The sequence below is a fragment of the Babylonia areolata genome, chromosome 34 (genome assembly GCF_041734735.1).
Source record: "Babylonia areolata isolate BAREFJ2019XMU chromosome 34, ASM4173473v1, whole genome shotgun sequence".
NCBI classification, from domain to species: Eukaryota; Metazoa; Mollusca; class Gastropoda; order Neogastropoda; family Buccinidae; genus Babylonia; species Babylonia areolata.
This window is the reverse complement of record NC_134909.1, coordinates 11,078,294-11,094,841: the sequence shown is the minus strand read 5'-3', so window position 1 is coordinate 11,094,841 and position 16,548 is coordinate 11,078,294. Positions and strand designations below refer to the sequence as shown.

The 16,548-nt window shown below is 43.1% G+C and overlaps 1 protein-coding gene across 1 annotated transcript; it reads left to right on the top strand.

The window, feature by feature from the left end:
• The first annotated feature begins 601 nt into the window (after nucleotides 1-601).
• On the top strand, nucleotides 602-8,062 carry LOC143277378 (uncharacterized). Its single transcript, XM_076582161.1, has 2 exons — nucleotides 602-1,541; nucleotides 2,091-8,062. The coding sequence occupies exons 1-2, from the start codon at nucleotides 602-604 to the stop codon at nucleotides 3,011-3,013; spliced, it is 1,863 nt and encodes a 620-aa protein (XP_076438276.1). The 3' UTR covers nucleotides 3,014-8,062.
• Nucleotides 8,063-16,548: the final 8,486 nt, after the last annotated feature.

The window sequence follows — 16,548 nt, the reverse complement described above, 5'->3', positions numbered from 1 at the left end:
CTCCATACTTGAGAATATTCAAAAGAAAGTTTGGTCAGTTTTATTTCAGGAAAACTTATGATTTGCATACTTTTGAAAAAAACAACAACAATTCAGCCTGTATATATTTTGGTAATCTATGCCCATTTTCATGGAAGATTATCAGACAGGGACACTGCAGCAGGAGTTGTTTCTCTGGCAGTGAACGGTTTAGACATAAAATACTGTGGGACTTTGTTATTTCTCGTTTAATGATATACATATCAGTCAGATGTTATATTTGTCATACATGGAGTTTGATAAATGAGATAACGGCTCATACTTCATATTGTGGTGTTATATTTCTTACAAGCCAGGTCACTGCTGCCAAACTGTAAAAAAGAATATACTTATTGTCAGCCTGTCCTTTAATGGAGTATCTTAGGCTTGAATTCATGACATAACAATGTCTGTATGGATCTCCTAACACAACTGCAGAAGCAAAATTATATATTTCTATTGATGCATTTATTCGATTTGATAACACAGTGGAAATGCCTGCATGTGGTGAGAAAAGCAAACTGTAGTGTCAGTGTCAACGTAGTAGTTCTCTATGTTTATTTCTCTTTTCATCAGATTCATCATGGCAACAGATGGGCGATCTCCTACCCTGCAGTCTAAAGGTTCTGTGACGTCATTCACGGACTGTCCCCACTGCGGGTCACTGTGTCTGGGTCCTGTCCTGTTGGGCTGTGGACACATCCTCTGCAGAATGTGTCTTCGTGTCGAGCTGCAGCAGGCAGGCCCAGAAGCTGGCTGTAAGATGTGCGGTCAACACCTAGACCTTCCCAGGGACCAGCCCTTCAGCCAGATCGTCGACCAGTTGGGGACAGACCCCGTCATGGAACAGCTGGTCCACCAGGCACTGGCAGCTGACACAGACATCCATTGTCTTAATTGTAATAACAACCCGGCGGCTATTGTTTGTGTGGATTGCCATGATTTTTTCTGCGACACCTGCTCCAAGAACCATCTGCGAGGTCGAACCACAAAGGACCACCTTCTTTCAGTATTACCACAGTCTTTGTTGAACGATCCATCCGCTGCCCATGCCACGCCCAGACCCAGGTCTCCATCCATCCAGTCCACAACCTCACTGGATAGCATTAGAAATGACCCCCAGTCCAGTAGTAAGTCACGTAGTGAATCAAGCGGTGTGGAGGAGTGGAAGGAGTGGGTGGCGAAGGAGGTGGGACTGTTGCAGGAGGCATACAGAAAGGAGCTGCATGTGGAGACCACACTGCAGGACATTGTGACCCTGGGACAGCAGCTTCTGGACAGGGTTCAGGCACACCGAGAGGTCCTGAACTCTTACCAGCAGCACCTGCCTGGTCTCCACGTCATCCAGGGCACTGATCCCAACAGCTTCACCATTCACTTCACCGATCCTGACGTCACCCTGCGCGTACAGGCAGAGTCTCTGAAGAGACGCATGGCTAGACTAAGGAGAGGACGTCAGTGCCCACCGGTGAACAGAGTGCAGGAGATCAGGAAACAGCTCAGTGACCTGTTGAGATCTGCAGGTCAGTGACTCGGGGAATGGGAAGGGCGGAAGGGATTTTGAAAGAAAAAATATGGTGATGGTGATGATGGCGGTATTTGTGAAGATGATGATGATGATGATGGTGATGCGGATATTTATAAAGACTGCTGATAATGATGATAACGATAATATTGTTGATATAAAGATGATTGCTTTTAGAATAACTCTGTGTGTGTGTGTGTGTGTGTGTGTGTGTGTGTGTATGTATATAAATTTTAATATATATACATCCGTGTGTGTGTGTGTGTGTGTGTTCAAACTAAGGACAATGTTTGAAAACGTTACGTCACAATGAATGACGTGAAAAATGAAACACATCACCACAAGCCTGTGATACCACGTTTCCTGACACTATACAAAACATTTGTATATTTCTCCTCCACTTATCTGCAATGATTTTTTGAAGATTTTTTTTTCTGTTTTAGTTTTTACATTTGTTTTTATCAAAAATTCATGATGTCGATGATGATCATTATGACATAATGACAGTTGTGATGATATCTGATGATGATGATGATGATTTTTACAGACCAACAGACCTGTGAGGGTGCCTCCACCTCCACTACACCTGTAGTATCACCCCCCTCCTCCATGCCCACCCACACCTTCACCCCACCTGTTGATGTGATGACGGCGGCACCACGGTGTGTGTTCAAGGTGTCACCCACAACAGCAGACGACAGAACCACAATCTGTATCACTGCCGTTGTCTGTCTGCCTGATGACCTACTGGTCATGACGGACCTCAACAACAACAATGTGAAGGTGATGGGCATGGCGCCCCCCCACACTGTGTCCTGTCCTCTCTCCATTCCTGAACGACCACGCCGCCTGGCTGTGCTTTCTGACGGTCTGGTGGCCATGACGACTTGGAATCGAGTCATCTACCTGCTCAGTGTTGCAGCCAACACCGTGTCTACGCAGTCACGTGTCCAGACCAAGAGAGTGTATGCCGGTATAGCCGGACACAGAGACGGACTCATGATAGTAAGCTCTGTGAAAACATTCACTGATCCTGCTTTTGTGGATTTGCTGAACAGACAGGGTCACGTGGTCATAGTGGTGATCGACAGCACCAGGCTGATAGAACTGGAGTCACCTGATTACCTGTTTAAAACAGGTGATGGCCACGTCCTGGTGTCAGACCTCATGACAGGCCTGGTGCACCAGGTGTGTATGTATACTGGCCAGGTGATCCAGACCTTTCGGCACGTGAAGTTGCCTAGACAGGTGTGTGCTGACATAGCCAGCAATATCTATGTAGTTAGTGGTGATGGTAAGTGTGTGTATGTGATGAGCAGAGGGGGTCAGTGGAGACAACTGGTGACGCCCTCTCTGCACGGTCCATCACAGTGTGTCAATCCTTATGGTCTTTGTCTGACCAGCTCTGGTCACCTGGTGGTCACGTGGTGTGGTAGTGATGATTGTGTTGTTGTGGGATACACACTGTGATGGATCTGACCGTTGATGTTTTGTGTGTTGGATTGTTTGATTCATGATTGGATGGATCAATGGATGAATAGACTGAAAGGATGGCCGGATTGATGGATGGATGAACAGACGGATGGATGGATAGGTCTGTCAGTCTGTCCATCTGTTCAGTTGTTTAGGATTAGGATTGTGGATCTAAATGTTTTCTTTTGCATCATTTCCCTGTATATGCAGGAGTGTGGTGTGTGTTGAAAGGTGATACATTCTCGCTCCACCCCTGGACATCTTCATGATATGATGTCAGTGCAGATACTAACACACATTACGTCACTCGCAGCTTGAACAGATGGTTGATGGTGGTGGTGATGGGGTTGGCTGTGTTGGTGATGGTGGAGGTGTTGGTGGTGACGGTTTTGTTGTTTTGTTTGTATCTTTTTTTCTTTTTCTTTTTTTAAAATTTTTTTAAAATATATTTTCAAGGGAACCTGGAAAATAAGTAATGCAGTGATAAAGATTGGCGACTGTTTATTTATTTCTTTGTTTATTTACTCGTTTATTTATTTATCTTTTCAAATTAGTGTTTGTAACCAAAGTCTGCCATACCATTTCAGTTGCAATCGGTGATAGTGTATTTTTGACTCACTTGTGTAAACAAAGTGAGTCTATGTTTTAACCTGGTGTTCGGTTGTCTCTCTCTGTGTGTGTATGTGTGTCTGTGTGTCCGTGGTAAACTCTAACATTGACATTTTCTCAGCAAATACTTTGTCTGTTGACACCAAATTAGGCATATAAATAGGAAAAATTCAGTTCTTTCCAGTCATCTTGTTTAAAACACTATTGCACCTCTGGGATGGGCACAAAAAAAATAAAAAACGAAGCGTAATTATATGCAAACTGCATTTACTGTTATACTTATATTTTTTGTATTCTCTAAACTTGGCACTTAGATCTGATATTCTGACCCAACAACAAGAGCAGTCATTCTTATCATTTTTTGTTCAAACAGGAACTTTTTTTGCTAAGCATGGAATTTTTATTTTTTTGCAAACGTTTTGGTGCAGGTGTAAAAAAGGGAAATTACTCTGTAATTAATGCTAGATGACTTAATTTGCTTTAAACTGATCTTTCTCATCTTAAACATTACATTTTGAAATTATACTTGATACATAAAAAGCTTGTGTGTTTTACTCTCAGTGTACAGGGCTTTCACTGTGTTCATTCGCCCAAGTGTTTTTTTTTTTTTTTTGAAAATACTAAAATCAATATGACGAGCGGACTTTACAGATCTATTGGCTGAGCCCTGAAGGTTATGGGCAAAAATCAATTGCGTACACATATTTATACTCATTCAAAGCGCGTGCTCATATTCTTCGAACGCGGACGACGCCATTTTGTTACAAGTTGTTGACCTGCCTGTTCAATCCTATATTCAATGGACAATACACGATAACATGTGATGGCAAGTTGGAGAAGGAGACCGTTAAATAGTTATTCAGAGAAAGATTTGTGAACACCTCATCACTTACTGGATTATGCCATAAAAATATCCAAACTGCCATAAAAATATCCACAGAATCAGTCGGAATTCACAGTTAAAAATTGTAAACCATGCGAGTTAATACCCTTGAACTGATCACAATGAAATGAAAAAATTTCCAGTCTGGACTTTCCTCAAAATGAAGTCCTTTTCACTTCTTACGATGTTTAGAAGTACTTGTACTTGGCTCTACATGTTATTAGTTTAACAAAATACTAAATTTTCATATCAACTTTAAAACTGTAAAACTCGAATGAACATAAAAGAGAAATTGAATCAACTGTATTGTACTACATTCCCGGCGGGTGTAACTAAACTTGTACATCTATCTAGATCTAGAGAAAATGGCTAAATGTTGCAGTGTGATTGCGTGGATAGCCACTTTTATTGTCCTTAAAGATTTTTTGAATGCCCAAGATACACCAGAATAATATGATTTAAACAGCGTTCTCACTGCGAATACCGCAATCGATTTATCGCCCTTTAAAAATGTATGTTCAAATATAAAATTTTAGAACGTCAGTTAAGGAGCCACGATAGTGTAATGGGTAAGACAGTTTCTTCTCAACCAAACACGCGGGGTTAGAATCTGGTTAGGACTTTTTTTTTTTTTTTTTTTTTTAATCTGAAGCTTTATAATAACAAATACAGAACACATTTTAATGATTAGATATTTTTTTTAAGTGTATCACAAGTGAGTCTTGAAGGCCTTGCCTCATGTTTCTTTTCTTTTTTTTTTATGAAGATGAAAAAGTAAAACGTTAGTCATTAGAGACATGAACATTGCTGAAAACTATGATCAAATGTGTGTTTGCGTGTGTGCGTGCGTGCATGTGCATGAAAATATCAAGTTTATATCAAGGTGCTTGTCTTTATATGATCCATCTGTTACCATGCCATGATGAAGCATGCCAGTAAAGGCAGACTGCTGGATTTCCAATTATTTGGTTAGAGAATGGGGATTTGAACATTTCTGTGCTTTACACGGAGGGTGCTCAGTTACTTCATAGACTTGTGAGAGGATGAGGTGTGTGTGTGTATGCATGCCTACACTGTGGGAGCAATGGAATATTGGAACGTGTGGGTGTGCATATATTGGGGTTGGGGGATATGGGCGTATGTGTGTGGTTGTACAAGTGTGTGTGTGTGTGTGTGTTTGTCCCCCGTGGAAGCTGCGATACGTAGCCGAGATATGAGTGTGTGGAGGAGGGGGGTGGGGGGGGTGGGGGTGGGGGGTGCAGGGTAATGTGTGTGTTGGGGCTCATGTACGCTCATGTGTATTTATTGTGCTTTCATATCTGTGAAACTGCATGTTTGTTGCATCTGTTATGCATGTGTGTGTGAATGTCTGCATGTTTTACATTTATTTGCTTATTTATCTTTAAAAAAAAAAAAAAAAAATTTTTTTAATTTATATATTTATTTTTTATTTTATTTTTTTGGTACGCTTACAGTTGACTACAAGTTTTTGTGCCTTATAAACATCATTATATTATTATTATTAGTAGTAGTAATTTTTTATGTATTTAATTTTATCTATTATTTATTTACTTAATAGTTATTTATTTTTATTTTATTTATTTATTATTATTATTTTGTTTGTTTTTTGTTTTGTTATTTTATTATTTTATTTTATTTTTTAAAATTTTATTTATTTTTTTATTTCTCTTTATTTATTTATGAAAAAAAAATTCTCTCAAGGTCTCATTAAGCGCGTTGGTTTACGCTGCTGGTCAGGCATCTGCTTGGCAGATGTGGTGTAGTGTATATGGATTTGTCCAAGCGCAGTGACGCCGCCTTGAGATACTGATACTGATACTGTGATGGTGACTTTGGGTGACTACAGTCAGACTGTTAGCATCTGATGTGATGGTGACTGAGGGTGACTATAGTCAGACGGTTAACATCTGATGTGATGGTGACTTTGGGTGACTACAGTCAGATCATTAGCATCTGATGTAATGGTGACTTTGGGTGACTACACTGTTAGCATCTGATGTGATGGTGACTTAGGGTGACTACAGTCAGATTGTTAGCATCTGATGTGATGGTGACTTTTGGTGACTACAGACTGTTAGAATCTGATGTGATGGTGACTTTAGGTGACTACAATCAGATCGTTAGCATCTGATGTGATGAATGACGCATAGTGACTTTCTAAGACAACATGTCATTCTTGGCTGGCCTCTGTAACAAAGAAAACGTGTGTCTCACATCGGGCCGACCGACGAACAGAGGGCAGACACAGCAGGGCACATGATACTGTCACTGTGCACAGCCCTGATGCCCATCTCCCTACAGCAGACAGCTTGTGTCTCATAGTGCACAGCCCTGATGCCCATCTCTCGACAGCAGACAGCTTGTGTCTCATAGTGCACAGCCCTGATGCCCATCTCCCTACAGCAGACAGCTTGTCTCACAGTGCACAGCCCTGATGCCCATCTCTCTACAGCAGACAATTTGTCTCATAGTGGGCAGACTAGTGTACATTGGGTCAACACCAAACGAGATACAGTATTGTCGTTTTTCTTAGTGGTGATGCCGTCCTCACAAGACAAACCACTTGTCTCATATCATGCTGACCAGTATATTTTGGTCCAACCCAACAGAAGAGATATTGCTGCTTTACCCAGCCCTGAAGTTGACCTCTGTAAGGCAGACAAGTTTGATATTGTACCAACCTACCTAAGACAGACAATATTTATAACATGTTGGACTGACCAGTATATTTCTGGCCATCCCAATACAAGACATGATGGTGTCGCCCAGCCCAGCCTCATACCGACGTGCCTGAAGCAGACATTGTGTTGCTTACTGGGTTGACTGGTGTGTACCGGGCCAGCCAAATACCGGGCATGATATTGTTGCTAAGCCCTTTCACGAAGCCAGCTCAGTTATGGCATTAATGATTGTCATGTTGTGTTAATCTGCTTGAAGCAGGCAGCTCGTTATTATCATATTGGTTTTTGTAACACCCATTTCAGTAGGACACCCAGCCCAGTAGGACACCCACCCCAGCGGGACACCCACCCCAGTTGGACACCCACCCCATTACCAGACATGATTATACCACTCTCCCAGGCTGGTGTTGACCTTCCTAAAGCAGACAGCATGTGTCTCATGTTGGGCTGACCGGTATACAAATCGGGCCAACCAGTGTGGGTCTAGACTTTTGTTTTTTCTAGCACAAAAAGTGTGGCTTGGATGACAGCTATGTGAGGGGCAGTGCTATCCAACTGTTTAATCATCTGTGCTTTGTTCGTCTTTATACTCATCTTGTAATCACCATATAGCACGTGTTCCACATAAATTTTATATTCCAGTATACATGTGTTGTGTACCTTGTGAATGGAGAGAGTTACCACTATTTACTGTTTGTTAATCATTTCATCTCCTGGCCTCATTGTTTGTTAATTTCCAGTTGAAAAACCGAGACAACCATGCGTTTGTTATGTATTGTCCATGTGTTCTGTGTGGCTTGTTCAGGATTAAAGAGGCTATGCCAGTCTTGAATAAAAGCTAATTTGTGTTTGCACATTTCTTCTGTCTTTGCTGCTGTGTGGACATGTCAAATGATCGGTATAAGGACAGGCCCGGCGCTTCCTTTTTTGAGGAAATGTCTGAGTTTGTTCTGATGTACCTTTTTATTTACCTGTGTGCTAGCTGAATCGGTAGCGTAACACACAAATGCACACACACGACCCCACACACACATGCACACACATACACACACACACACATGTTACAATACATTATGTCGACGGAAAATGTGTCCATGTGTGACTTGAACCCAGAACCCTGGTATTCTGGCCAGTGCTCTACCCACTGGGCCACAGACTTCATATGACGCGGGTGATGACGAGTAGGGGTAGGAGGGGGAGGGAGTGGTGGTGGAGGGTGTAGCAGATATCGCAAACAGACGATAAAAGGCATTGCGTATTGTGTGATTAGCAGCGACTGCCGTCATGTGATTAAAAACTAGTGCAGTGTACAACGCATTTTCCACGCGGTCCCCAGCGCCTTCCTCATCCCCCCCCACCCCCGACATATCAACACAGTCTGAAATATGCTGGTATGCATACATCTATACATTCACAAGCACAGAAACACATACACAGGTTCACACACAGACACACATACACACACACATGCACGAAAGCACACACACACACACAAACTAACGCTCGCACAGGTACAATCATGCATGCAATAATGAATGCATGTGCGGATACACAATCACTCTAGGAAAATTCTGGATTATCGCTCTCCGTGACGTCAAGAAACAGAATGTGAACGTGAAAAAGAAGACAGTGAGAAGGGAAGGCCACAATCTGTGTTTGAGCTCTGTCTGTCTCTGTCTGTCTGTCTGTCTGTCTCCCTCTCTCTTTCCCCCACCACCCCTCTCTCTCTTTCCCTTTACCCCTCTGCAGGGGGGAAATGAAATTGAGGTGTGGGGTGGGTGGGTGGGTGAGGGCGGTGTGGTAAAGGGAAGAGAGAGAGCGACACGTTGGGCAACAGTCCATAAAAGGCAACGTGCAGGTGAAGCAGCAGTGACGTCACACACTCTTTTCAGCTTGAGGCCTGTGGGGTTGTGTTCATTGTGTTGTTGTCAGGGTGATCACCACACACACACACATACACACGCACCACCACCACCACCATTCTCCCGCTCTCTCTCACTCACTCTCTCTGTCCCCCCCCCTCCTCTCTCTCTCTGACGCACACATACTGTAGAATACCTCGTAAGTGCCACCCGTTTGCAGAAACTGCAGCTAAAAGTTAGGGGTGGGCGTTAACCCTATGTGGGAGCCCTTACCAGCACTGACTGGGCGTTCACTATGTGCATGAGAAGTCCCTCATCACACTGGTTATATCAAAAGGACACTGTTCAAAATTAGAGTGTAAATGATATGTTTCTGTACTAAAGTCTTCTCTCTCTTTGTTTGTGTCCCCTTCCTTCCTTCCTTCCTTACTTTCTTTCTTCCTTTCTTCGTGCTTCTTTATTTTCTTCCAGCCTGTCCCTCTTGCCCTCTGCAGCCCACTCCTTTCTCTCTTTCACATGCATGAGTGAGAGAGACAGAGGCAGAGACAGAGACAGAGAGAGACAGACAGGCAGACAAACAGACAGACAGACAGAGACAGAAATAGACAGACAGACAGGTAGACAGACAGACAGACTGAGACAGAGAGAGAAAGACAGACAGACAGACAGAGATAGAGAGAAAGACAGACTGACAGACAGACAGAGACAGAAAGACAGACAGACAAAGAGACAGAGAGAGAGAGAAAGACAGACTGAGAGAGACAGAGACAGAAAGACAGACAGAAACAGAAAGACAAACAGAGACAGAAAGACAGATATACAGACATAGATTGAGAGAAAGACAGACAAACAGAGATAGAGAGAAAGGCAGACTGACAGACAGAGACAGAAAAACAGACAGACAGAGACAGACAGACAGACAGAGATTGAGAGAAAGACAGACTGACAGACAGAGACAGAAAGACAGACAGAGATATAAAGACAGACAGACAGGTAAAGAGACACAGAGAGAGAGAGAGAAAGACAGACTGACAGACATAGACAGAAAGAAAGACAGACAGACAGAGATAAAGAGAAAGACAGATTGACAGAGACAGAAAGACAGAGACAGAAACAGCCAGACAGAGATTGAGAGAAAGACAGACAGAGACAGAAAGACAGACAGAGATAAAGAGAAAGACAGACTGACAGAGACAGAGACTGAAAGACAGACAGACAGACAGAGACAGACAGACCAACAGAAACAGAAAAAGAGACAGACAGACCTAGAGACAGACAGAGAGAGAACAAAACGTTAGCTATTGAAACGGAAAAGGTGTGATGGAGTGACGTCATGCTCTCACTAGGTTTTCAATGAAACCTCAACACCTCACACAGATGTTCTTTTATCTCCATAAACCTTCACTGCTTTGTACAGAAATGTGGCCACAACAGCAAACCTAATCATCTTTAGCTCATTATTTTTTTCTTTTGCTTTTTTTTCTGTCAAACTAGAAGGTAGGAATTTACGAAGTATTTCACATTTTACCCCAACCCCTAAACAACAACAACAAACAAGCAACAAAAAATGGAGAGTGAGCGTTTACTCAATACTGGGCGTTTATAAGGTAGGTTACGGTTCTCCAACTGACGTGCTCAAGTTACACGACTGAAAACCTTTTTGTTCAAACAAACTGCCGTCTGTCCTTTCAATCCCAGACCAGGCTGTTGAGCTATTGTGACGCTGTCTGGGTGACAGCTAGCACATGCACAAACACATGCACCGATACCCACGCACATATTTGGTCACACACACACACACACAAACATATAAGCGCGCGCGTACGTCTGTGAGCGAGCGTGCCTGTTTACGTTAACTCTGTATTGTGAGAGGAGGGGGTGAAAGGATTGGGAATGAAGGAGGGGGGTGGGGGGGTGGGGAGAAGACTCTTCTTCGTTTGTGGGCTGCAACTCCCACGTTCACTCGTATGTACACGAATGGGCTTTTACGTGTATGACCTTTTTTTTTCTCGTTACCCCACCACGAAGGCAGCCATATTCCGTTTTCGGGGGTAAGTGGGATGAATCAAGAAACAGGTCCATCTGAAGTCCATGTATGGGAGGCGATCCACACACACACACACACACACACACGCGCGCGCGCGTGCGCGCTCTTTTCCACCATCTACCTTCTGATGTACTGCGCTGACATGGAAATCACACAGAGGTGATGTCTCAGCAATATGAGAGACAGCCACATGGGCAGACAGACACAGAGACAGGGAGAATGGAGATGAAGAAGTTGAGAGAGAGAGAGAGAGAGAGGGAGAGAGAGAGAGAGACAGACAGAGAGAGTGAGACAGAGAGAGAGAGACAGACAGACAGACAGAGAGGGGGTAGACAGAGACGGAGACAGGGAGACTGGAGATAAAGAAGTTGAGAGAGAGAGAGAGACAGAGAGAGAGACAGAGAGAGAGAGACAGACAGACAGACAGAGAGGGGGAGACAGACAGACAGACAGACAGAGAGAGAGGGGGGGAGACAGAGACAGGGAGACTGGAGATAAAGAAGTTGAGAGAGAGAGAGAGAGAGACAGACAGACAGACAGACAGAGAGAGAGGGGGAGACAGAGACAGACACAGGGAGACTGGAGATAAAGAAGTTGAGAGACAGAGACAGAGAGACAGAGAGAGAGAGAAACGTTTTGTACTGTGTTGCTATTGCTGCCACGTATATCACGTTCCCTATTATCTACAAATAAACACACACACACATACACACACACACAAACAAATACACACACATATGACACAAACGCATAACATGCAGTTGTGCAGTTGGCGTGTGTTACGTCCCCTCCGTGGTGATAGCAGGTGTGGATTTGACCTGAACACATTGCAGGGATGTATTATTCTTCAGTTCTGTTTTTGTTATCACCACAGAAGGATGTGTGTGTTTGTGTTTTTGGGGTGTGTGCAAAGATAGGTAAAATTGGTTGTCAGCATTGTCGTTTGTATGCTTTTGTTTATTTTAAGTGTGTATGGCCAAAATTAACCAAAGTCAACACATACACATAGTGTGTAAATTAGAACAGCAGTGATTTTGTTCTGGCTGTGTAGATATAATTATGACGCATTGTAATGACGTCACTCCAAAAAATCATGACGTCATGTTTTTACCACTTGCTGAACGGCCGACTGTCCAGATCTCACTGTCTGATAATTGTAAGATTGGAGAAACAGATCTGAGTGCAAGATACAGTGATGTTTACGGTATTTGTATGATTCTCAGCAATTTGTAACACCAGTCAGCTGAGGTCATGTACTGCTCTGTGGTGGATGGCTTGTTGTAAGTTCCCTACTGGCAGTGTGACTGATGAGCCCTCCGCCCAACGCCCCACCACTTCACTGTAAGTTGAGGTGAGGTTTTATGTGTGTTTTTCTCAGTACACCCTCCCTTCAACGTCCAGTCCCAAACCCGGATATCCATTTTATCCAATTTATATGTGTGGAGGAAGGAATGAATGCGTTCGTGTCTAAAATCACCTTGCAGTGAATAGACAAGCCAAAGAGAAGAAGAAAAACTCTCTCTCTCTTTCTCTCTCTCCTCTCTCTCTTTCTCTCTCTCTCTCACATCAACAATTACCCACGCAGTAATGTATGCATGTGCAGATACCTAACCACTCTAGGAATGTTCCAGATCATTGCTCTCCGTGACGTCAGGAAACAGAATGTGAACGTGAGAAAGAAGACAGGGTGGAAAGGGGAGGCTGCAGTCTCTGGGCTGTCTGTCTGTATGTCTGCCTGTCTGTCTGGCTGTCTGGCTGTCTGTCTGTCTGCCTGCCTGTCTGTCTGGCTGTCGCATGTCTGCCTGTCTTTCTGTCTGTCTGCCCGCCTGTCTGTCTGTCTGTGTGCCTGTCTGTCTGTCTCTCTGTCTGTCTGTCTCTCTGCCTGTCTATCTGTCTGTCTGCCTGTCTGTCCCTCTGTCACACACTCATGTACAGAGAGAGATTCCAGATTCCAGATGGTTTAATGTCCATAAGTCATCAGGCTCCTAACATTGTAAACAATAACAGACAGTATTCTAGTACATTACAATTTTGCTTGGACTCTGATTACACAATCCTACAATTTACTTAGCTGACACGTGGATAAGTCACACACACACACACACACTCTCTCTCTCTCTCTCTCTCTCTCTCTCACACTCACAAACACACACACACCGCGCGCACGCGCGTGCGATGTATCCTTCATTTGAATTGAGTTGTGGCCTGCGGCTCACACCTGCACTGCATGTGTATGGATATTCGTCTAGAACAGGGACAACAAATAAACATTTGCTTATCTCCATCAATATGTCACGCTTTTTCTCATCGTAAAATACAAAATGGGCCAGATTATGCATTGACATTACATCAGGGCATTGCATTAAATCACTGAATTGCTCTTCATTAATCGTGTTTGATCCAGAATAATGATGCCGTACTTCTTTGTAGCATGGACAAATACAAATAAAATGTACTTCATTTTCTATTTGATCTTTGCAAAAACTACATAAAATCCTTAATATATTGTCTTGAACAAATCGAAAAGCGTTTGCGTTGGGAGGAAGAACACCCATTCTGAGTTTTGCGATCATATCTCTAAAACGTTTTATTCTGATATTATCTATGTAAGGTTCGGGGAAAAAAATTGACTTGAAAGTTGAATACAGCGAAAATCTCTCACTGGTGTTAATTGCTGTTGTCCAGTCGTCAATAAAGTTTGCAACGAGTCGATCTCTTTATAGCGAGAGGAAAGATCGTTCATTCCCAACACCTTTGTTCAGCCAAACAAAAGCAAAACCACATTTCTGGAGTATGTCTCTGAGTTTCGATGCCCAACACAATTTTCCGTTTTCCTCCATATTAACTTGCATTAGATAAGCTTGTTTGGGCAGTCTGCTAATATTCATATGTAATAATTTTAACCAGTACTTTACTGCTCTCATGCATGAATTTACGTGCATGAGAGCATTTATTTGGTGTCTTTGCTGAAACATTTAAGAATCTTTTGCATGCCTGGGTGTGCACCTTTTCAATTGAGTCTATTGCCACTAGACCCCACATTTCTGACCCATATAATAAAATCGGCTGAACCTGGGCATAAAAAAATTTGAAGAAGCACTGCCTCATCATCTCATTGAGATTTCGGAGGACACGGGCACAGTCATATACAGCTTTCTTTCCTTTCGTTACGAGGGATCGCACTCCCTGTACATTACTCAACATTGTCGTGAACGTGTATCCTAGGTAAGTGTAACTTTTAACCACTTCTAGATCAGCACCATCCAAGAACCATTTCTCATTTTTCCCTAGGTAACCCCCCTTTCTGAATACCATAACTTTTTCTGCGTAGATTTTTCTGCGTTTATTTTCAAAAACCTTTCTTTACACAATGCACTAAGATGGTTTAGCTGGTTCTGCAGACCCCAGGGTGTCCTTGATAAAAGAGCTAAATCATCTGCGAACAATAAAAGGAACAGTTCGATCAGACCTGGCTGAAGTTGTATTCCATGTTTTCCTACCTCTTCTAGAGCTACGGCTATTTCATTTATGAATAAGGAGAAAAGTGTAGGACTCAAAATGCACCCCTGCTTAACACCTAAAGGACAACCAAAAAGATCAGTCATTTCCTCATTGACACGAATACATGATGAAACTGAAGAATACATAGCTCTTAAAGCATTAAAAAAATGGGCCAGATAATCCTGCTCTCACTAAAGTTGCAAACAAGGAAGCATGATGGACTGAATCAAAAGCCTTTCTCAGATCTATGATCAATCGTTGAATATGATTTTCTGAAGCCTGCTTGCTCTTCAACAACTTTTCCATTGTCATCCATCCATTTAGTAAGTCTTCTTTTAAGTATACTCGTATATACAGAGAGAGAGAGAGAGAGAGAGACACACACACACACACACACAAATATATATGAAAACATATATATATATATATATATAATATATATATATATATATATGTACAGAGAGAGAGAGAGAGAGAGAGAGAGAGAGAGAGAGAGAGAGGTGGTGTTGGGGTAGGGGTTAGGTTAGGGGTCAGTCAAAACAAATCAACACCACCTTCCGAAAACAGAGTATGGCTGCCTACACAGTACATGGTGCACAACAAGGAGAAGGTGACAGAGAACACCAACAGCACCACACTGTGATGCACCTGTCACCAACACGGAACGTCAGTCAAAACAAATCAACACCACCTTCTGAAAACAGAGTATGGCTGCCTACACAGTACATGGTGCACAACAACAAGAAGGTGACAGAGAACACCAACAGCACCACACTGTGATGCACCTGTCACCAACAGGGAACGTCAGAATGTGTTCCGGTGTTTGGTATTATCATCATAATGATAATAATAATAATAATGATAATAATAATAAGAATAATAAAAAAACAAAACAAATATGAATATGGATTTTAAAATGTGAGACCACAGTTTCTAAAGATACGAAATATAAGCAAACACAACACACACACACACACACACACACACACACACACACACACACACACACACACACACACACAGAAATACGGAATAATTTCAGGGTGATTCAGCAGACTTGGCGATCCATTCCCCTCTATTGTCAGATTGCACAAACCAGACGATCGCGTTTCAAGTTGACATGGAGGGCTCAGAGCTCAGAGGGGAGGGGAGGGGGGGGATGTGGTTGAGAGGGTAAGGAGGTGGAGTGGTGGGGGTTTGGAGGGAACAAGGGAAGGTGGTGGTGGAGGGGGTAAGGGGGTGGGGATTGGGGTGGAGTGAAGAAGGGAAGAAGGAATGAACCAGTGTCTGAATGGTGCAGCTTGGAGACACCCCCTCCTCCCCACCCCTCGATCCACTGTCTTCTGCAAGAACAGACTGGAAGAACAGGCCATGCCTAAAGCCTTAATAATCCTTGAATAAAAAAAACAAAAACAAAAACAAAACCCAACAACTCCACAACAAAACGTTTACAATACAACACACAGGGTGGGGAAGGCAGTGACAGATGATGTGATGTGTACAATACAACACACAGGGTGGGGAAGGCAGTGACAGATGATGTGATGTGTACAATACAACACACAGGGTGGGGAAGGCAGTGACAGATGATGTGATGTGTACAATACAACACACAGGGTGGGGAAGGCAGTGACAGATGATGTGATGTGTACAATACACACAGGGTGGGGAAGGCAGTGACAGATGATGTGATGTGTACAATACAACACACAGGGTGGGGAAGGAATATTGAAATATAAAGATTAGTAACAAAGCATCCGTATTACCCACAGGTGAGGTGAGCAAGAAAGTTGCTCTGTGTTCCAGACTTCTCCAGGTAATGTCAGACAGTGGTGAGGAGGTGGGGGTGGGGGGTGCAGGGGGTGTGGGTTTAAGGAAATAGACCTGCAAACAAACCATAAAAGGCAGTGAACCAGCACTCCTTTCAG